This window comes from Augochlora pura, chromosome 3 (assembly GCF_028453695.1).
Source record: "Augochlora pura isolate Apur16 chromosome 3, APUR_v2.2.1, whole genome shotgun sequence".
NCBI classification, from domain to species: Eukaryota; Metazoa; Arthropoda; class Insecta; order Hymenoptera; family Halictidae; genus Augochlora; species Augochlora pura.
In genome coordinates, this window is record NC_135774.1 from 12,752,935 (window position 1) to 12,776,019 (window position 23,085).

General features: G+C 43.1%; 1 protein-coding gene across 6 annotated transcripts in view; it reads left to right on the forward strand.

The window, feature by feature from the left end:
• The window catches only part of By (focal adhesion protein tensin), a 303,833-nt gene that overhangs the window by 83,721 nt on the left and 197,027 nt on the right, over positions 1-23,085 (forward strand). For all 6 annotated transcript variants that reach the window (XM_078177339.1, XM_078177341.1, XM_078177345.1 and 3 more), the window contains exon 2: positions 22,924-23,032. In XM_078177339.1, coding sequence (XP_078033465.1) covers positions 22,924-23,032 — 109 coding nt within the window. The remainder of the gene's footprint in view (positions 1-22,923; positions 23,033-23,085) is intronic.

The following is a 23,085-nucleotide window of genomic DNA, read 5'->3' on the forward strand; positions in this document are numbered from 1 at the left end:
TGTAAAATATACGTCACGGTTAAATTCGTTAAATTGTGATCGATAAAGAAGCTTATAAAACTTGAACATTTATGGAGTTGGAATTCTGATCTTAGAAAATTTTTGACGATTTCTTTGCGAATTCTGTGTCATCATTTTTGTGAATTTTTAGGCGATTTTCTCTTGTATAGGTAATTTTAGAAGAATTGGAAATAAAGAGGCGTTTTCTTTATTAATTGAATGCACTGTAACTGGGATTTTATGCATTTTTAATAACAATAAACAGGGCAAATATCGAAACGAATTTATACAATTTATATTTCTTACAATCAAGTGAGTCAATTTTTATTTTTATTTATGTACTACAAAATTCAACTAGACCTTTCTAATTTAACCACGAGCCATATTAAATTAATGTAATTTTGTATAGGTATAAACTATAATAGGTACCAAAAATTCCAGTCATTTATAATCAATTACGATTTAATAAAAAGTACATAGCTCGATAGTAAAAAGCAGAAATATAATAACAACATATCCACGACAAAAACATAAACACCGCAGTCTAATTGCAACAATTACAGCCTCTGTTTCTAAATCATTCTGCATCATGATACCCTAAAGCTCCATCCATTGCAGCGGTCGTTTTCCACGACAGTAATTCCACATTTATTCTTTTTACACAATACGTTTTAACAGGACGCCGTAAAATGGCCGCGACGCAGCGAGATCCTAATCGTAATAGAGCTGCGCTTGTAATTTCTGCAGCGATACGAAAATAATGCCCTCCGAGGGCGTCATTAAGTAACCCAAAGACCCTCGTAATTACTTATCGTTAATTAAATCAGCCCCGGCGTTATCTGCGCCGACCCTTCCTACGTTCCGCGAGCCTTCAACTGCAAGTGCCTCTTCATCGTGCGCTGCCTAGACCGTACCCCGACATGCACCGCGGCAGCGCTGCCACGCTGTCGACGATCTTGTAATCGGCAGCGCGGACAGGGAATGGTTGACATTTCCCGCTGTCCTCGAGTTAGGACAATGCCGCGTCCGGAACGGTTTCCCCTCTTCCAACGACGAATCACCTGGCACGCAAATAATCCGCTCATTTGAGGCTCGATTAGGCTATCTGAATAGCCCATCTGCCAGCTAAAAATGTTTCAATCTTTACAACGTAAACTTGATGGATTATTTTTTCTCGACGCTTATACACTGTATCGTTCGACTATACAGCATAATTATTATTTCGTTTATGTGATATAAACTTAATGTTCATTAAACCTTTGCACTCGAGTGACTACTCTAGAAATTGCTATACTATTTTTAAGAGAATCTTCGCATTGTTATAGTTGTAGTCGATAAATTGTTAAATAAGAGAAGGCTTCTGTATGCGTTTAATTTCGTATTAATTAATTTTAATTTATGTAGTATATAAAATTCAATAAATAATCTGATAAAATTAAAATAATATGGTTAAAACTTAAGTCTTGATTTTAGAGTTAAAATAGTCTCGAGTGTAAAGGGTTAAACGTGTTCTGATTGAGTACATTGATCTCTTGTAGTACTATACTTTTCAAGGATATCACGATTAAAATATTCTTGATTAATATCTTAGAAAAAAAAATAATTTATTAAGATTAAGAATTAAGAATTATATTGATATTCTTAATTAATTATTTCTGAGTCAAATACGGTAAAGTACAACATGGGGTTGAAAAATATATTAGACAAAATTGACGATTAAAATTACAAATAATTCTAGGTACACTCAATTATACTTTCGTCAGAAGGTTTAAACCTCAATCAAGAAATCATTCATTGAATTTATTCATTTCAGTCCTCGATAAATATCCGACGTTTTACGAGGAGACGATTCTCTTAACTCAGGAATTACCATGTTCCCAGAACCGTGTCCGCTCCGAAACGTCATGAAATAATAATAATCGAGAGGTAAGACAGCACGGGACAGTCTCGTAGCCCGATAAACGTCCGCCGATGAATGACAACCACTAGCCGCAACGCGGGCCATTCTAATATTCCCGGGGACCATCAACGTCCGCAAGAAGCATAGTTCCTCGAGAGTCATGCTTCCCCCGGGTCGTTCGACGAATGGTCCACGGTCATAGTTAAGAGCGTATCAGAAAACATAAGCGCGGTGTTTCTTTGTTCGTCAGTGTCTGGGACCGCGCGGCTCGCCGTCAACCCGTCGACGGATAAATTCCACGACGCCGAGAGGGGCGTCCGTGAACGAAGGGCTGGCCGGAAGATTTATACGCGACCTTCCGTCCCATGTGCGCCCGCGACCACGGGGGATTATGATGTTTCCGAGTAACAACATGCCCTACACGTGTGTGCGCCCTGCGCGGCTATCTTTTTCTTTACAGGCGTGTTTCGACCAGTGTAGCCCCTGCGGAAACGATTTACATAAAGACTGAGGAGAGGCAATCATGCGATAGATAATGTCTTCTTATACCTGATAGACGGAGGCTGTGACGGGGACCACTAATGTCTTTATCCCCGGATCGACGGATCGGTGACGTGTGAACGCTTCGAACCAATTGTAGAAAGTGTTGTCATACATTTTATAGATAGGATGGTCTCTTAAGTGCCCTGTCAAAGTGAATTTGTAGTGTGCAAGTTGTCGAATTTATTTTAGAATTTATATTCGTCTATTTGGATGTTCAAAGTGTAGCAACTTATTTAATTTATCGTAGAATTATTATTGAACGAATTGATGGTCGAAGAGCAGCTTTGTTTTGCAGTATTGCAAATTCTCTGATATGGTAAAGGATTATATAAATTTTTAAACAATTTCATTTATGGAATTTACACGTATGGAATAATTATTATTTCAATGGTTATGGACATATTAATCGACTATTCGAGGGCGAAGTTTATGAACAAACAAGTCGATTATCATAAAAAGTCTATGAAAATGAATTTTCAGAATTCACCAACTTATTCTATTTATTTTAGAATTTTTATTTATGAATTGATAAATGCAAGTTTCACAATATTAAATAAGCTGTGATATGGTTCATAATTCTCTAAATTTTTAAATAACCCAACTTTTACTCAAGAGCTGCGTCTTTTGCGATCTTTCAAGAAATATGACCAGAATGTTCTAAATCAATTAGATAAAAAGAAATAACAATTTCAACATCAATTTCTAATTTTTTAATTCACAATTCGACGAATTCTTTATTTACAGATAAAAATAGCTATAAATACTCGCATTGTACGGAAAGAAAATTTGCATTTTGGTGCACGCAGGTCCACAAACAATCTCGATGATCTCGATCAAAAATCCGGCCGAACTTTATCCAGCCCGTGATATTTACGTTTACGATCGGCGACACGCGCGATAAATTCGCATTTGCCCGGATAGTCGAGCGCCGTGGCTCAGTCGGCGTAATAACGGCGAATTTATATACTGTGTCTTCGGTATTAGAAATACACCGTCGTGGCGCACAAAAGGTGGGACCCGGCGGGTAACATCCGAGATTTAGGAGGGTGCGGTACGGGTATCATGCGGCGAGGAACGCCCGGGTATTTTTCAACGTTGCCCGTCCATCCGCCAGCTTATTGGACCGACCGTTCATCCCGGCCAGAAAGAGAGAGAGAGAGAGAGAGAGAGAGAAGTCTGGCCGAGTTACCATTCGCCGAATAATCCCGCGCCGTTTGTCATCGTTAGGTTAACCGCGATCGACGAATCCACGGGCAGCTTCCAGATGGGATTACCGGCGATCGGGTAATAGTTTCCGGAACCTTGTCCAGTCCGTTTCCGGTCCGGTTCCCGCCCGAACTCGATTTGTTTCGGCCATTATCGCCGCGTCTGTCTGCTTCCCCATTTTCCCTCATTTTTCTTCTTCGATGCGAGAGACGGCCGATTGAAAAGAACGAGCACGTTGCATTCATTGTACGTACTTTAGGTTCTTTGTAAATCCTTGTTTGATTTTTTGTTTAGTTTATGAATTTGTGAGTAAGATGGTTTTTGATAATTTTCGTATAGAGAAGGGTATTTTTGATAGGTTTAAATTGGATAGGTTCGACGATAATAATGTTCATTGTGCGATAGTAAATCTATATTGTGCGATCTATATGATATGATATAGTTTGTGCCATCTATACGTCGTGATATACTTTGTATAATGTGTATGGTTGTGCTGCATTGTGCGATCTACATGCTGTGATTTATATTATATGATCTGTATCCTGCGATGTATATTGTGTGGTCTATAGCGTGTGATCTGCATTATGTGATCTACGCGATGTGATTTTCATTGTCTGATCTACATGGTGTAGTATATGTTGTCTAATCTACATTATGTGGTTTACTGTGTGTAGTCTACATTATGTGATCTACACGATATAATCTACATTATGTTATCTACATTGTGTAATCTACATTATGTGATCTAGATCATGTAATCTACATTCTGTAATCTACACTCCGTGATCTACTTCGTGTAATCTACATTACGTGATCTACATCATGCAATCTACATCGTCAGATTTGCATCATGCAATCTACATCACGTGATCCACATTGTATAAATTCCATCATATAATCTATATCGTGTTCTGCAATTTTTGTGGCAGAATCTAAGAGATCAGTCGCATCCCTGAAGTAACACTAAACCCCAATGTTTAGAGTAAACAGCGTTACTCAAACGAAGTAGCAAATCGCTCCGCTTTCGACAGAACTCTCCGCAGCAACCGATGAAGCAGAAGTTTCCTATCAGCGGAACTCGCGCCCTTCAACGTTGCTTCGTTAAACTTCGTCCCTGTCGGAAGTAAAATCATTTAAGGGCTTCTGTGCGTTTTTTTTTTGTATCCAGCGGAATAATTACGAAAGTTTGATTAGCAAAGTTCAAACCGGAATTTCGTAGGTGGATAGAGTGTTCCGTCAGCGATCGTTCCGCCGTGATCGGGGAACAGGAGTCGTGCAACGACCGGAACAGTGTTTCTGTGAAATCGTATCGAGCACTGGTGACAATGCAGCTGCTGTGCGCGAGATGCAACGTCGGCTGAATCCTTTGAATTCTCATTAATAATTTGTAGTTTTTGTTCTAGATTTTCTCTAGCAAAATTCTCATTTTTATACAGTCTTTAATAATTACTATTATTTAATTATTACTGTTATTATTACTATTATATATAATTATTTGTTAATTTATTACATGTTCTTTACGTTTGAAATATATTCTAGTGATTTTTAGTGCAGTTTATAAAATAAAAAGTCTTCGATTGACAATTTTATTTAAATATATTTTAAATCTAGAATATAGTTTGTCTATGAATGCAATGCTAAGACGACAAGGTATGACCAGATAAAATCAGAATATTTAAATACAACATAAACAACAACATAGAATAATAAAATCCAATATAATACAGTAATATTTCCAAATCATTCCAACGTTGATTAACAAAGTCCAGAGCATAGTACAATTACTTCGAACATTTCCAGCCGAGCCAGCGTCATCAGGAAATGACAAGCGTCGTTATTAACCTGAACGCAGGTGGCGGATCGTTCCGTACAGCGATGCAGGTCCGAGACAGCGTAAAGAGCGCGATGGAGTTCCCCCCCTCCCCACCCCCCCGTAACCGTATCAAGCACTGTTAACTTCCTCGTGGAGCGGTCGTATGCGATCCGACGATAGCTCGTTCTTACGCGAAACAATTTTTCCGGAGGGGGTTTCGCCGATGCGGCCGGAGATATTATTGACACCGGGACTCGAATTACAGGGGCACGATCGCGGGAGACATTCTCGCAGTGCCTAGGCGAGGGTAACAGATCTTGTCGAAAGATCCAGATACACGCCGATAACGGGGACCGGAGCGGTGTACTTGACACAGCGGCGCGAGATTACGTTGCACGTGCAACACGGACGATTCGCGTCGCCCGGTGAAATGCCGGATGACGAGCCCCGGTGCTCTATCTACGCGCGGTGCCCTCGTGGTACACAACCGGTTCCGATTCGGCGTGGGAGTGCTCGCGATCCTCGCGAATTGAATACGCCACGACGCGTAAAACCGACGCGGAACGGGGCGACCGCTCGCCGGGAAAGCCGTTCCGCTGCGGCGACCGCGGAAAGACCGTTTGTTCTTTACGGGCTCGTTTGGCCACGCGGCCACCAGATTGCATCTTTATTTCTTTCTTTCGGTCGGATCGTTTCGGTTCTATCAGCGCCGCGCGGTTCTTGCAGTTTCGCCGGAGATGATGATTGAGATCGGCGCGGACGTTCCGGCGCGGCGATTGGACGTAGACGGTGTCTGCGGTCGGATGGTCGAACCGCGGATCTTTATGCTGAATCAAAATTGTTGGGTCGTTGTAAACAGGAATGGACAGCGAATTCTTCGTTCGATGATCTGTATAAGTAGAAAGTAGAACGCTGATATCCATCGTATTTTATTCTCTCGTTTTGAGTTTCCGTTTTATGTGTCTCGTAAATGTGTCAGAGATAGGCAGTTTTAGATTCTCTCTGCCAGCGGTGATTTTCCAGATAAAATTTAGAAAACGTGCCTTTTGATAGCACTTTCTATACTAATTCAACTTATAAAAAAAACATTTTTCCAAGTAATATTTTTATTGACATATTAACTAATATTTTTATGCTTTCTATTAACGATACCGATTTTCTTCATTTTCCGCAACAACGTTGGACAATTATTGCCAATAATTTCTTCACAGATATCAATCTGTAATAAATAACAACTGACACGAAAGAGCTAAATAATAAGTAATAAATTAATAAATAATAAATTAACAAATAATAATCTTCGTAAAATGGATGAGATAAAGGATTAAACGAAATAGAGGAGAACGAAATACGTGATAAATTAAGCACGAAATAAAACGCAATAATTTATACACGGCGTTCCGCGAAGACAATCAGCATCACATGCGGGTCTAAGAGAACAGATTTCCGGATAGGGATCGGCGCGGCCGATTCGCGGAGGAGTAACAGGAATTAATCGACCCGGTACCCCGCCGTAACCAAAGAGCCAATCGTTCAAAGTCAGTCGAGCACGCGGCCGCGAGATAAGCCCCGACATCGCCTCGCTTCCTCACTCCCCCGCAATCGCGGCGGTTTTTTCTGGACCGCGATCGGACCGTCACGGTATACCCGATGTGTTCATCATTCATCACCGGGTGGAGCGCACCGTGGCGGCGTTTGCACCCCGAGCAGCGACGGAAAGAATATCGGCGGGAGACGACGCGCGCTCGGTCGTCGAACAAATTCCTGTCGCCTGTTCCCCGCCGGTCTCGCAACAGAATTTCACACTGACGCGCGGCGCCGTTGGGGGTCCCCGCAGCTTTATAAACTGTTCCAAGAAATTGCCCGGCTGCTGCCCCCGTGCCCACCGTCTCGCAGTTTATAGTAGCCGAGATGCTGGGTCTCGATAAGTCCCGCAAGCCCGAATCGTTCCTGAAAACGCGCTAGCGTTCTGGTTATACGAATTATCTGCGCGATCTGAGGACACACGGTGGCTGAGGAAAAGTGGCTCTGAAAAATAATGGCGCTCGTTTTTAGCTGCAACCCGAATAACTTTTGCGCGCGAGCGTTTCGTGGTTTAAATCGTTCCTGTGTATGGCAATGGGTCGGGAATATTTTGTGCATAATCGCCGGGTGTGGATGTCGTCTTCTTTAAAATTATATTACAATAGTATCTATATTAATATATATTAGTACATTTACTAATAAATGGTAAATTACTGGTACTATACCAGTACTATATATTAGTATAATTATATATATAGGTATCGAAATAAATGTGGATAAATTCTTCAGTTGCAGAATTTTGGATGCAATTTTTCCACAATAATTAGCATTCAAAATTTCGCTAAAATGCAATGCTATTTTAATAATTAGAAAATCTGCCAGTCTAATAATAAAGTGAACATCGTCTTTTGTACCCTATATCATAATTGAATCGAATTCTCTTAGTTTATAACATAATTTTCCTACAACAGTACGCGCCGCAGGTTCCGCAAAAGTGCATCGTTATTTCGGCGAGCCGATCGACAAACTAAAAATGAAATAAACACAGTCTGTTTCAGAATCCCGTCGAATCCTCGCGCGTTCCGTGTTGTTACAATTCCCCGCGCAGTCTCCAAAAAATACGAACCTGTACATCGCGGCGACGAAGTAAAAACCGTGGACGACAGTATCGCTTGGCGGGGTTGTTAAAAATCAATTTATAAACTTCTCGGAGAGCCGAGTATTCCAGCACGGCGCAGACGACTCCATAATTGGAGCCATAGAAAATTTCGCTTCATTCTGGCCGCGTTTCGCAGCGATTTTTCCCGTCACCTCGGTGCATCGTGCGCGAAGCCGTCGCTGTCGCGATATCTCCCGCAGAATTTTTTCCCGCGAGCGTCGGGGGGCCGCGGGGCACCGCGCGGCCGTGCACAATCGCGGCGTTTCGGCCACGGGCAGAACTATAACTCAGAAAAGTCGGTGTTGCGACCGAGCCATCGGCATTCCGGGCGCGGCGCGCGAATAAAAAGCCCGGGGGAGAGAGACCGCGACTGCATCCAGCAGAATGAAGGGAGGAGAAAGAGAGAGAGAGAAAGAGAGAAGGGGGTGGAGAGGGCCGAAATAAAGGCGGAGGAGTCGGCACGGTCCTGATTGGTAATCCCTGGCGGCAACGCCGCGGTAAATCCGAGGCGGAAGGGAACGGAGCCGTGGAGAAACGATATTCGAGGTGTGCGCGCCTCTGCCCCGACAACGTGCGCGCGTGCAAACGAGACCCGAAAATTTATTCGCGACGGACGGCGCTCGAATAAATTCCGGCTGGAAACCGCCCTCCCCCGACCCTGGTCATCGCCGGCCCGCGTCAAGACTCCAGCGCGGTAAATTTCCTGAAAATCGACGTTCGAGAATCCTCACGTTTATAAATCTCGCGATATGACTCCGGCCGTCGTAGGAATTGCCGAAAATTTGAATCCCGCGGCTCTCTCTCTCTCTCTCTTCCCGTCCCGATATCTCGCAATCTCCGAATATATCCCCCTGTGGTACTTCGCCGGGTCTCCCGCTACATCGCGATTTATCGGAGATTCTTCTTTGAGGACCATTTAACCGGCCAACTCGTTATTTATTGCCGCGGTCCGGATATTTGCTCGTTTCTGTCTCGTAAACAGCTCCGCCGAGCTGTACAACATTTTTCGCGGAATTTACGGCCGGCTCTAGCCCGTCTTTTGTAGTCTCCGAGTTTTTACGTTCGTTCGCGTTAGTTTATTTAGACGCGTCGCGTCGAACTGCATTTTCTAAGCACAAATTTTAACCGCTTAGCTGCGCCGATGTATTCTGTATACCTCTTATCGAGCACATTAAGTACGATTTCTATTTCCGAGTTATCCTGGAACTGTTCTAAACTGCGTAAAATTTGCGAAGAAGTTTCACAAAGCATTTTAATTTATATCGTATGGAGAGTATATTTATTTTAAGAAATTGTCATTTTCTTATGACGCGTATACACGTCTCCCGCAGCTAAGAGATTATTTCATCTATTTTTCTATTCTATAAAGGCTCTAAGCGGATTGCGTTATTGTATAAGAATTTTTAAACTTGTTTTCGAATGATCGTGGAGGGAGAAGTGATGTCACTCAAGTGTCGCGGTTGGAATTTTTGTACACGCATAGCAAACGAAACGTGATGTGGAATTTAATCAAGTCTATACGCAGTTGAACATTGCCTGTTGTTAATTTAATGCGTGACTAGTAAGTCGGTCACTTGGTATAAACTGTTCTGTCTTCATAACAAATTATTAAAAGCTTTAATTATTTAAGGGATGAACATAGGACAATTTCAAAGTCTTATATAAGAAATATATACAAAGTGTCGAATTTAAATTAGATGACATAAATGATAGTATTAAACCATAAATAAATAGTATAGAGCCATAAATAAATTTTTAAAAAATCTCCATCGCACTTACTATAATTAATAGATTATTTAACTTATGAATTTAGAACAAATATCCAAGGAAGTAAGTGAAATTAAAAGTAATAAAAAGTAACGAAAAGTAATTAAAAGTAACGAAAAGTAATAAAAAGTAACGAAAAGCAATTAAAAGTAACGAAAAGTATTTAAAAGTAACGATAAGTAATTAAAAGTAACTATTACAATTCTTAAAAGAAGTCTCAGTTAAATCCAGAAATTTATCTTCCGCATAAAGAGACCGCAGTCCAATAATTCCGTTTGCAAAGGTCCGAATGCAAGCGCAAAGAGAAGTTGAAGAAAATATGAAACGAAATTTCGAGGTGCGCATCGGCCGGAGCAAGATGGCGGAGCCATTGCCCGGTGAAATCGGAGCGCGCTGCGCGCCTTATTTTTCCCGTGGAATCGTTCGTGAATCGGAACGCGGGTCTCGTCTTCCCTGGTCCAAGCGGGGGGGCCCCCCCACGCGAGTCGTGTTTCATTAAATTACCACGCTCCTCAAACACAGATCCCGGTTTCTTTTTGACGCGATCGTGGCATGCGATCCGGGCCAGACGCGAGGAGGCATACATTTCTCCAGTTTGTTAGAGCACCGCGCGGGACGTTGTTCTGAACGCGGTCCCCGATAACTCTTCGTCCGTTCCCTTCCCTCTCTCCTTCGCCTGTCTAGTCCACGGCTTCTCCTCTATCCGGCTCTCCCTCTTGCCCTACCCTCCCCCCGCCTGCACCACCTCTATTACACGCACGACTTCCACGGAGAGTAACGCGATCGTAGAGATGTTTTCGAGGAAGCCACGGCGGATTTAAGGCCACCGTACGGCTCCGCAAGTACGAGGCGAGGGGCCTGCAAGCCAGTTCTCTATGCGCGCTCTGTCATCCGGGCAAAGATGTTGTCATCCGTGGCATTAGCCTCGTTTATATTCCTCTTTTCGCGGCCGTATCGCCTCGCGACCACCCCGGCAAATCGTATTTCAAACTCGATCGGCCCGAGAGCGAAACGCCCCCCCCCCCCCCCCCTCGTCGACGAACGCGAGAGCACAACCCCGGCGCGCATTCACGATTCAACGTCTGCTTCCTTGTAATGATCCGCGGTTACCGCGCGGTCTCGTTCCTGCTATTTATATGCGTCCCCCTCCCCACCGCCGCCGCAGTCGCCGTTGTCGCGCCCGCGATTTGTAGACCGACGCTCCACCTAAATCGTTTCCCTCCGGATGCCTTTTTAATATCTCGTTATTTACGACGCGTACAAACAATGCCCGACGGAAAGTATCGGACTGGTCAAGGTAATTTCTTGCCCCATGAATCAGCCGCGTCACTTCCTGCTCCCCTCTGTTCCCCGATATGCTTTTCACGAATCCTCGCGGAAACCGCGGCTCCAGCCAATTTGACTCTGCTTACGGAAAATAATGAGCTGCGGGACGTTTTGCTGTTCGCGGGTATCGCTGAATTTGGAGATTTATTTATTTATTTAATTTATGTCTCGATAACAAAATTTAATATCACTTGTTTAATAAATATGAATTTAATTTTGATCGAAAATTAATTAGAGGCACAGCAATTGGTTATATCATAGTAATCTGTTGTATTACTGTGCACGTGTAAAGCTAAAAATTATTCTATTGGTTCTTAAAAATTAATAATATATAGGAAGGGGTAGGACAATTAGATTGGATATATAAAATGTTAGAAATAAATAATAGATCAAGGGAAGCTGTTCTGAATATTGACAGTGTTGAATTTGTACAGAATTAGATCATAGTCGTGATCAGTGGGTGTACAAGATTTGTTAATTATTTATTTGTTAAAAATTAGTTAATTCTCAGCAATTAAATAAAATAAATATCTACTACACTATTCTTACAAATAGAAAGACCAATAATCGACCTGAAGTCTATCTTCAAAACTATGCTAAAAAAATTTAACAAAAACACCCGGAAATCTTTTAGAAAATTACGTTCCACCATCCAAGAATTAAACAACAAATGCACAGAATTTTTTCCCAAGACCAGAATACCAGCGACATACAATCTCGCTCGCGTTGAACGAGTTTCGACGGTGCATCGCCGTCGCATTTGAAATTCGCGGAGAGCATTAGTATGGCGGAGCCGACTTCTTTGAAGTCGGGTTGCGCAAACTTCCGCAGGAATCAGCGAGGCGAGAGCGAGTCTGCGGCAACCGTCGGTCCGGTCGACGATACAATTCCTGGTGCCGCGGGGCCTCAAACGCCGTCGATTTCCAGCGCGTTTTCCGCGGCGCGTCGTCGTCGCGACGACGCGGGATTAAAGGACGCTGGAATAAGGCGAGAGATAAAAGCCGTCCCTGCCGAGCGCAGACAGAAAAGGGAGAGGCGCGCGAAGGTGGACGGGGGCGGGGGAAGGGGGGAAGGGGGGGGGGATAGTGACCGTGCACTCTTTGTATCTACGCGGTTAATGCGAGCCGAAGTGTTCCGAGTCAAAGCGCAAACACAACCCGACAAAGCGGCCTCTGTTCCACACTGTTCGTCCTCCTCTCCCCCCCTTTTGGCTCTCGCTCTCTCTCTCTCTCTCTCTCTTTCTCTCTATTCACCTCCTGCTCCTCCTCGTTCCTCGCGGACGGTTTCGCGAACCGGACCGACGTGTGTATCGTCCCGAGCGGAACGCACTTGATTCCACTCGACTCGGCTGCCAGAACTTTGAACCCGCTCGAGTCGATTCCCCCAGACTAGTTCGAGTGTCGGTGTCGGTTCCGCGAGCACACCGGCTTTGGCCCCGTTAATTAACAACCGTGCTGGAAATTCGGCCGGATCACCGTTCCCCCCTATCGTTTCTACGGTCCGATGTCCGGAAATGCAACGAAAATCACGGCCCTGTACCGCCGTCTGGCACAAACGGGACGCCCGAATGGAATGTCCTCTGAAGCGATGATCTGGCTTGACGAGGACAGGAGCTAGGAAGCCACGCCCATTTTCCACGCTCTATGCACGGAAATAGCAAGGCTATCTCCTGTCGCGATTTTAATAAGGTAGCTTAATATCTTTTATATCAATCTGTGAAGAATTCTATGGAACATTGCTACGGTGCTATGGAAATTGGGAGCTACGAAGCCACGCCCATTCGAAGCAATTTATATACGGAAATAGCAAGGTTATCGCCTGTCGCGATTTTAATAAGGTAGTTTAATATCTTTTATATCAATCTGTGAAGAATTCTATGAGACATTGTTTTGGTGCTATTGGAATTGGGAGCTACGAAGCCACGCCCACTTTCTACACTCTATAAACAGAAATAGGAAAGTTATCTCCTGTCGCGATTTTAATAAGGCGCGAGGTAGCTGAATATCTTTTATATCATATCTGTGAGGAATTCTATGGGACATTGTTTTGTTGCTATCGGAAATGGGAGCTACGAAGCCACGCCCATTCGAAGTAATTTATACATACAAGAAGCAAGTTAATCTTTAGAACCCTATTAAGATGGAAAGAGATTTAGCTGCCTCTAAATTGCTTTCCTTTCGACATGGTTAGGAATTAACGTATATAAGACTATCCTAACTTCATTATAATCGAGAGCTACAAGGCCACGCCTGTTCAGATTAATCCATAGATTGAAGGAATAAAGTAATTTTCTGTCAGAGCTTCATTAAGATGTAATAACGTCCGGCGTCTTTCTGACTGCTTAAGATCAAGTATGTGTTCTATCCGACAAGGAGCCACAAAGCCACGCCCACTGCCATCGATCAAGCCACGCCCGTTCGTAGACAAAGGAGGAACGAGAGAAATATTTAATAAATCACCGTTCGATTTCAATTGATTTAAATAAATCGGAGGCCGGCGTCGGCGCCGAACTCGCTGAACGGATACTCCGCGACATGATTCGCCCCGAGGTCAATTCGCAGCGCTCCCAGGCCAAAGAGAGCGCACGCCGCCTTTGCCAGGTCCAACGTTACCGCAATGCTCGTCACGCTCGAACTGTGCTACACGCTGTCACGTTTCCCGCGACGACTTCTCTCGGTCTTACCCAGCGCACCGGGGGTATTCAATTTTGGCATGAGCCGAGAGACGGAGCGATATCCGGGTCAGCGGGCGATCACACAGCCGATCTCAAATATTTGAGGTGGCGAAGGAAGGATCGGGAGATGCATGTCGAAATTCAATCTCGCCGCCGTAGACCGCGAACACAAAAGAGACATTTGGTTGCCGGGCGCGTCGTGCCGTCGATGGCCGAGGAATTTGCGGAATCGACGAGGGGCGGGGGGCGCGGTTCTCGCGGCAGGGGTGTTCGATCTGTTTTTCGGTGGCGCTGGCTGCTTGGCCGTTGATGTCCTCTTTATGGTAGCCCGGGTTTGCAGGCTTATCGTTTATGGATGGCAGCCAGTATGTAGGTCGAGAAAACACTGCTTCGACGAGCCTGCAATGAGGGATGATCAGACATCCGTTCGTGGGACTTTGTCTGCCGCCACGTTCTCGGATCGCCGGTACTTTAGACGCTCGCCAAGATTAATGTTCTCTCTCGGCTTAGCGTTCACCGAGTTTCCTTCGAGTTCTTTTCAGTCGGTTCTCGCGATTTGATAAATTTTAGAAGTTTTTAAAGTTCAAGCTGCCGGGAAGGTACGCTTTTGATGAGCCACGGCTACGTTATGACCGCGGCTCTTCCGTCGTCCGCGATTTATTAACCTCGCGGGCTTTTCATTTACTGTTGCGGCGAGAGAGACGACTTTGCGGACTACTGGAAGAAGCAAAGAATTTTTTCTGCGAATCATGATACAGTTTTCTTGAAGAACGAAGTTTCCCCTTTCCAACGAGACCAGAAATACTGATCTACGATTTTTTTCTTTCTTCTTATAGCCGTTTGAGTCAACAGTGTGACGACAGCAATTTAATATTTAATTTCTAAATCGAGGGTCAGAATTTATCAAAATTTGTCAAAATTGGAAATATTGTAACTTTGTTAAAAAAAAATCGTAGAATGCCGTATCTAAGCTCATTTTAAAGGGTGAAACCTCCACTTTTCACATATTTCAGTCAATTTTGATTAGTTCCACTGAGTCATAAGTTACCATAAATTTTACAAGAATATCCGATTATTCCCAAAAATTCGACTTTGCAAACCTCTAAAAAGATAAAAAAATTTTTCCTACGAATCAAACTACAATTTTCTCGAAAAATGAACTTTCCCCTTTCCAACGAGGCTAAAAACGTCGATCTACGATTTTTTCCGGCCGTTTCGCAGCGAATTCGATCGAGCAATGCGCATCCAGACGAAAGATCAGAAAAATGAAGTTTCGAATCGACGACTTTTAAAACACCCCAACGAACTGGCGCGCCCGCTTCCGCAGCCGTGTAAAACCGGCGCACGAACCGTCCAAGTATTAAAATTCATCGCTCGCGATTGCCAGCTTGCTCCATGAAATTTTTCGGCCGTCAAACACCGCGGCGCGGCACGAAAGCTGCACGGCCCGCGCGAATTTCCGCGTGCATCGGAAGCTGTGCTCGTGTCGGCGCGATTAAAATTCCGCGCCATCGTTCATCCCGAATGTTTCTCATGCGACGAGATCCCCCCTGGGTTTGCCAAATAAAACAGCGCGCGCGCGCGCGGGCGGGCTCTCTCCCCCGTCCCGTTTCTCTCTCCCCGTCTCCTCGTCGCGTCGTTTCAGCGTAATCCTTTCGCGTGCCTAAACTCTAGACGTCGGACGTTATTGCGTTTCTGCCGTGCGCACGAACTCGCTCTCGAACCGAATGAGAGAAAAAGAGAAAGATAGAAAGAGAGAAAGAGGGGAAGGAAGAGAGGGGGAAGGACACGTGAAAAAAAGAAGTTACGGTGCACGGGTCAGCGGCGACCTCGACCCCGTGGATGCTCTCGGAGAAAGGTAAGACGGAGGAGTGCAGTTTGAGCGGAGTCTGACGTTAACAGTGAGCCAGATAAAGACTCGAGACCATGAGAAGTTGCGAAGCTTGTACAATTGGTTAACTTCAGGAATAAGGTAGACAGTGACTACCTATACATCATAAAATAATCACCTGGCCGAGGGTTCTTCCGACAAACTCCACGGAAAATCAGCAATGTTTGCTTCTTCAGCGTTGGAATCCATTATACGCTCTTGGAAGTACGTAGTTTGGAGAAGTTCTGTGCAAAGAATAATTTATTAAAAGGGCTTCTGAATTGTTTAAAATAATACTACTTTAACCCTCTGTTCTCAGACATCGTCTATAGCGATACTGTTAGCCATATCAAAGTCGTATTTATTTTAAACTCGTTAGCTTTCTCATACTGTAATATAAAATACACAAATAGTTTGTCGAAATTCTGTGCAGAGAAAAATTTGTTGAGAAGCTTCCTGAATTTTTTTAAGTAATATTACTTTAACCCTTTATACTCAGATATCATCAATATAGCGATACTATTATCTATATCAAAGTAATATTTATTTTAAACTTACTATCTTCCTCATACTGTAATTTAAGATACTCATCTAAAATACACAAATAAAAATATATAAAAATAACTTCTAATTCTATTCAACTTTCTATAAAGTCACAGATTTCACCAAACATCTTCCCAGTTACTGATAGGTATCTGAGAAAAATCATCCGAGTGCCAAGGGTGAATAATATTTTCAGTAGCAAACATTGTACCGATCCGGGTCTCTCCGGTAATTAGAAGCCGCCTCTAACGAGCTTGACTCCTCCATAGATCGGTCACCGGTCCATCGTCGGACTTCCTAGCATCGGCGCAACTTTCCCCGAAGATTAAGGATCAATTAATCGCGCGTGATCAATGGCGCCGGTCATTCGCGGGGGCCGGCAGGGGTCAACGCGGCGCTAATGAATCCGGCAATTAGTTGCCGGGATACGTGGGCAATCTTCTGGTCCGAGCGACAGGGGCCAAGTCGCTTCGTTGGAAAATTATGCGCGGCCATGGGAAAGCGCGCGCGCGCATTGTTTTTATCATAACGCGCGGCGGCGGCGGCACCGCGGGACGCGCGATTTGATAAATCGTCATTACAAATGGGATGGGCAGAGCTAAGTGGCGGCGGGACTCCGCGCGGCATCAATTACCCCGGGGTAATTGGAAAAGTACGGATACACGGTGTGCACGGCGAGGATCGATCGATCGGCCGCACGGACACGCGGAATTATTTGTACAATCGAGAAATTGAATGGCTCGCCATCGATCACGCCTCGTTGGCCGGGGCCGTTTTGCTGAAATTTTTAAAGCGCGCCGCATTTTTTCAAACCGCCCGCTTCGCGAACGTATTTGTTCTCGTTAGACACGCGCGGAAATTTTCTCCTGTGCGAGTTCAAGAAATTTCCGTGTCAACTAGGAAATCCGAGTTTCTGGGACGCTTTCTATCTTGCGAAGAATTTCATTTTTCGAAATGACGGCCACGGTGTTACCGTATTGATTAATTGTAATAAGTCGCCGTGTTCACTTTGTCAGAAGCTGCGTCGTTTGGGTTCATATTTTATATGGTAATGTAGCCATTGTAACTATTATTTTCATTATCATTATTATTTTCTCATTTAAATTAATAATATCATTATTAATACTATTATTATTGTATCATTATCAATACATTAAATATTTCTAAAGAAATTTGTGGGGATGAGCTTGTAAATTACACGTGGTCAGTTGATGTTAAATAAAAGAAAATATATAAATAGCCGAATAATTCCCAGATCAATTGGAGATTTATAACAAATCAGAAGAGACTTTTCTAGACAGCAGCTATATTTCTATGATTCATTTTCGATGTGTCCGACGTGATTTGTGTCCCGTCAGAGGGCCGGACGGGTAATTTGGACAAATGTAACGCGGCCATCAATGCGGGACATAAAAGGGCCATTTATCGTCCGACAGGTAAAAGAAACGGCGGAGGGCGCACGATGACAGCGAATGGGCCGTGCTTTTGCATACAGTGACCAATAAGGAAGCCCCGTTCTTCCGGCTGCAACGTGCGGTCGCGGCGAGCGACAATAATTCAGCCGGTGGCTCGCACTGGGCCGATAAAACTGATAATTACGAAATATTACGGTCTCGTAATGGCTCGGTATTTTACAATTTGTGTCGGCGCGGTCTGGACGCCAGCCGAGGCAAACTTTGCCCGATAAAGCGAACAGTATAACCGCGAACGATGATAATGTCGCGGGGATTTTCATTGAGAACGGCTTATCAAACGCCGCGCAACGTTGTATTGTTGCGCCGGAGGGGGCGTCGTTGCTCGTTAAATGCGATCGATCTAATCTGGCGGACCGCGCGCCCCTAATTTTACATTATTTTATTATCGGTTCGCCTAAAATCCTGGTGCTTCATTGTGTCATATTTCCGCGTATCGGGATACATTTGGTTTCATGGAACATTTTTATTTTTTGAACTGCAGTAGTTTTTGCAATATTGTTCGATGTTCGATTATATATGATTTTGTCGAAGCCTGGGCGATTTAAAAAATTGTTGTCGTCGATGGTAGTATAGTGGCCTTATTGTATGAAGTTTCCTCTTTTCAACGAGGTCAGAAATATTGATCTATGATTTTTGGGCGCCATTTTGAGATCTTTTGAATTAACAGTGTAGCTATATAAAAGCTCATTTTTGCTGTTCTATGAACAATTGCAAAAATTTTTCTTGCTAATGAAACTAAATTAGTCTTAAAGTATAAAGTCTCCCCTTTCCAATGAGACCAAGAACGTTCTTCTACGATTTTTTTGTACCATTTTATAACTATTTGAATAAAAAGTGTGCCGCAACAGCAGAAAATCAGATTTCTGGCGAAAAATTCAAAGCAAAAATCACTCAAAATTCGACGATATTCAAAAGCTTGCAATTTTGTGAAAAATTATAGTATCACCATATACGCTAGCTAATTTGAAAGGGTAAAGTCTACACTTTATCCCCACTTTGATCATTTTGCTATAGAATAGCTGCGTCGTTAGCAATAACTCTCTATGCAACAATGTTAGAATTTTTATGAAAAAGCCAACGTTGTCCTATGGAAAACGCAAACTTGTTTCTAAGCTAATGAATCGATTTTAAGAAAAAAAGAAGTGTATCGCGGGTCGACGTAAGAAGTATCGCCGGTGGTGCGGGAATGTGCGTGGAATGTTCGATCCATGTTGCGTGCTCTTCGGTATTGGGTTAATTGCTTGCTGCGTGAAACGAACGACACAGAAATATTTCCTGCGATTATCGTTCTCTAGAAATCGATCGGCGGCCGGTGGCGGAATCTTATTACCACCGGAATTCTTCAAATTCTGTGAACTCGCGGTTCGATAGATCCTAGAGGACTCTGACGCCGGACCACAGATCAATTTCCAAAAGATCACGAATCAATTTCGAAATAGTTTGAGTTAAATTTCGAAATACCATGAGATAAATTTTAAAATTTTCTAAGATAAATTTCAAAATACCCTGAGATAAATTCCAATAAATAAACCTACGTGTCAATTTTAACATACCTCTTAATAAATTCCAATAAATAAACCCGCGTGTCAATTTCAAAATACCTTTTCATAAATTCCAATAAATAAACCCGCGTGTCAATTTCAATATACCCTTTAATAAATTCCAATAAATAAACCCGCGCGTCAATTTCAAAAACCCCCGCGATGTACCTCAACCAAAAATATTTGCAACAAATATTCCATTGTCAAATTGACCTGTGCGCCGCATCCGTTTATCATCGTCTGCTTGCACAGACTGCGAGTAATAATCGCGCGCCGAGCAAATATTCGAGCACGCGGCCCGCGAAAATTAAATCTCGAACTAAAAGGGCAAATATGCGTCGCGCTTCGCGGTGACCGAGCTCGCGCTATATTTTGCTTAAATATGGTGATGCCCGCCGACGAGACGACTCTCCCCTGCATTATCGCGATCCATGCGCCCGATGCTTTCCTCTATTTCACCTGAATTACCGAAACCATGACTGTGTCGAATTCGTTCCCGCGAGAACAAACACCAGCCCGCCCCCCCTCTCACCCCGCCCTGTTACATATTAATCGACGCTCGCCATTATACGACGTAATGATAGACCGGCGTGTGCCGTATAATTTATCGAATTCATTTTCCTGTGGAAATGATACTAGTGGGAAACTACAATAGTACTATACATATAGTGTCGATGACGTTTTCCATAATTACTACATTGTACTGCATTTTTTTATAATTATTCTTCTTTGGGTACCATTGATTTTTCAAAAGGTATTTGTAATCAATTCTAGAATAATATAAATTTTATAATCAATATTTTTTCGTCATCACCATTTTAGCAAAATACACTAGTTGCGCAAATATTTTCAAAAAGTGTTGCACTTTCTTCCCAAAATTATTTTTGTGTATGTACAAGTATCATATATTTTTCTGTAATTAATTCTGCTTGGACGATTTTGTTTTAACAAAATGTTACACACTTTTTCATAATCATTTCTCTTTGAATTATATAATTTCCTAAAAATGTACACTATAACGCAACCATTTTTATTTTTAAAAAATGTGTTACACTTCTCTATGACCATCTCCTTAAGACGTCACTGTTCTAAAGAAATGTTGCACGTTTATAATAATGTATACTATTCCATAATAAATGCACATTATTTCACAATAAATATACACTATTCTATAATAAATATACATTCATAAATATACATTCCACAATCAATAAATGTACACTGTACCACAATAAACACACACAACGAACCGTTCCAAAAGACACCACTTCTTAATAACCATTTCTCTCCAACACACCCACCTTAAAAAAGCCGTCGCAAATTTTTCCATAACCATTCCTCTTCCCCATCGTTCCAAGGAAAGCAATGCCCACTTAACGCCATTATGCTCGACTAAAACGTACCGCAGGCCCCGGAAGATTAAGCCAGTGTTATCCGAGCGCCGTCCGCGTATCCCCGATCCTCGAGAATTACTATAGCCGGGACCGCGTTAAATATGCCGGTTCCTGGAAGAAACGCGTGGTTCACCCCCCTGTTACGAGTTAATCGACGGACCCTATTATCCAACCATGAACACGTACAACGGTCGGGCACGGTGTGTATCGTGTGTCGTCAATCGACACCCCGTAGACCACCACCTACGTTCTCCGCTTTCCCTGAAGAGTGTATCGAAACGCGCGATCGGGTTCCTTGGAAGCCGATTGAATTATTGACCGGCGCGTCGCGAATCGTCAAACAGAGAAGTCAGACCTCGCGCGGCGACGTGTTCCGCCACGAAATTTGGCACGGTTCCACGTATTGTTTTCCGAGAACGCGTGATCGATCGACGCCGGTGAAAGCACCGACGTGTATCCACTTCCCAGGGAAGAGTCGGCCGGTTGCGTGTCTGTAATCGGAGCCCGCGCATCATGGGATAGCGGGTGCCCCGGGGCGATTGTTCATAACTTCGCGGACCCTGCCTAAACGGCGACCTGAACACGCTGGTCCACGTGGTGTCGGGTGCCCGAGGATGTTTCGGAGACGACGATTGTCTTGAGAAAGTTTTAGACGACGAACGTGTCTAAGATTAACCCTTTGCAGACGGGACCTTTTTAAGTAGAAATCCAAGATATTTGTTTAGGCTTGCAGTGTTGCCATTTTATATAACTTGGAGCAATTTATATATTATGGAATTGCATTTTGTATCTCGCGCAACATTTAACAGCTCTTAGGAATTTTCTCAATATAAATGAATATGATAAAAATGATTTTGAAACACTCGACCGCAAATGGTTAACTTTTATGGATCTTTGTGAAATTCGAAATACTATAACTTTCTTGCGAATTGTTGAAACGTGGCGAATCTAGTCTTATTTTAACGAGCGGAATCTCTGCTTTTTATACACATTATTTTTTGAGCGTCAAATCGCTTTCTAAAAGAGCAGACTCTTTTTATGCGTCAATGTTTAATTCGTGGCAAGGTTATGTATTATTACAATTTTGCAGACCTCTGGTGAGAGCTTAAATATTTTTCGAATGGTGAGACAACAATGTTCCTAAAGAATAAAGTCTTCCCTTTCCAACAAGCCTAGAAAAATTAATCTGCGTTCTTTTTATGCCATTTTATAGTCGTTCGAGTAAAAATTATACCTCCAGTATTTAATTATGCATTTTATAAGTAAGACTTCAATGTTAAATAAAATTGTGCAAAATTGAAAGTATTATAACTTTATTAAAAAGATATATAGGACTTTGTTTTTAAGCTTATTTTAAAAAATAAAACCTCGAATTTTAAACTCTGTTATTTATTTTCGTGTAGATCGTCGGTGGTGACACGTGTCAGTAGATTTCCACCAATATTCGTAAAAATTGTCAACTTTTTGCAGAATTTTGCGGAGCGCGACAAATTTTCCCTGCAATTGTGATCACAGCTGTGTCAAAGCCTGCAGTTTCCTCTTTTCCAACAAGCGTTGCCGCATCGTCCTACAATTTTTTTCCGCGTTTCCACAGTCATTTGAATGAAACATGTGCCGCAGTAGTAGTTGAAATTTGGAGCAAAAATTGATCGGAACTTCGCGAACTTCAAAGAGTTACAACTCTGTTACAAATTATCGAATCGCGACGATTGCTATCTCATTTTAAAGCGCAAAGTGTATACTCTCCACAGGACTAATTTTCTTTTCTCATAAATTCGATTTCACGCATTAATATTTACTTAAACAGACGCGAATTACAAATCCATAAAATCCACGGATTAATTAAAATATTGACAATTTATTGACCCGATTCGGTTCGCGTCGATCGGTTTCCGAACACAGCCGATATAACGTTTCCGTGGCGGAGTAAAAAAAATGTTCCCGCGGCCACGAAGCACCCTCGAACAGGCGTTTCATTTAGAAGATCTAGGCCTCGTTGAGACTAACCAGTCGAGAGGTCCTTATCCAATAATTAAACTGGGCCGCTGAAAAAATGCATGAAAAAGTTTTCAGATAGCGACCGGCAAGGCTTCCCCCCCGGTCGCCCGATCAGATACGGCTATTCGTTCGTCGACGGATAATCATTGACTTTAATTAATTTCTTCTCTGTTCTTCCGATTGGTTTCAGAGCAAGTTCGAGCCCCAGTGTCACGTGTTCCGTACGAAGCAGTTGCGCAAGCCGCGACCATGCCATTTGTGCCATCAGGCGGTGATGAAGCAGGCGTCTTGTTGCCGAGGTGAGTCGATAAACTGGTTCTCTGTAATTCTGACCACTGGGAAGCACGGAGTA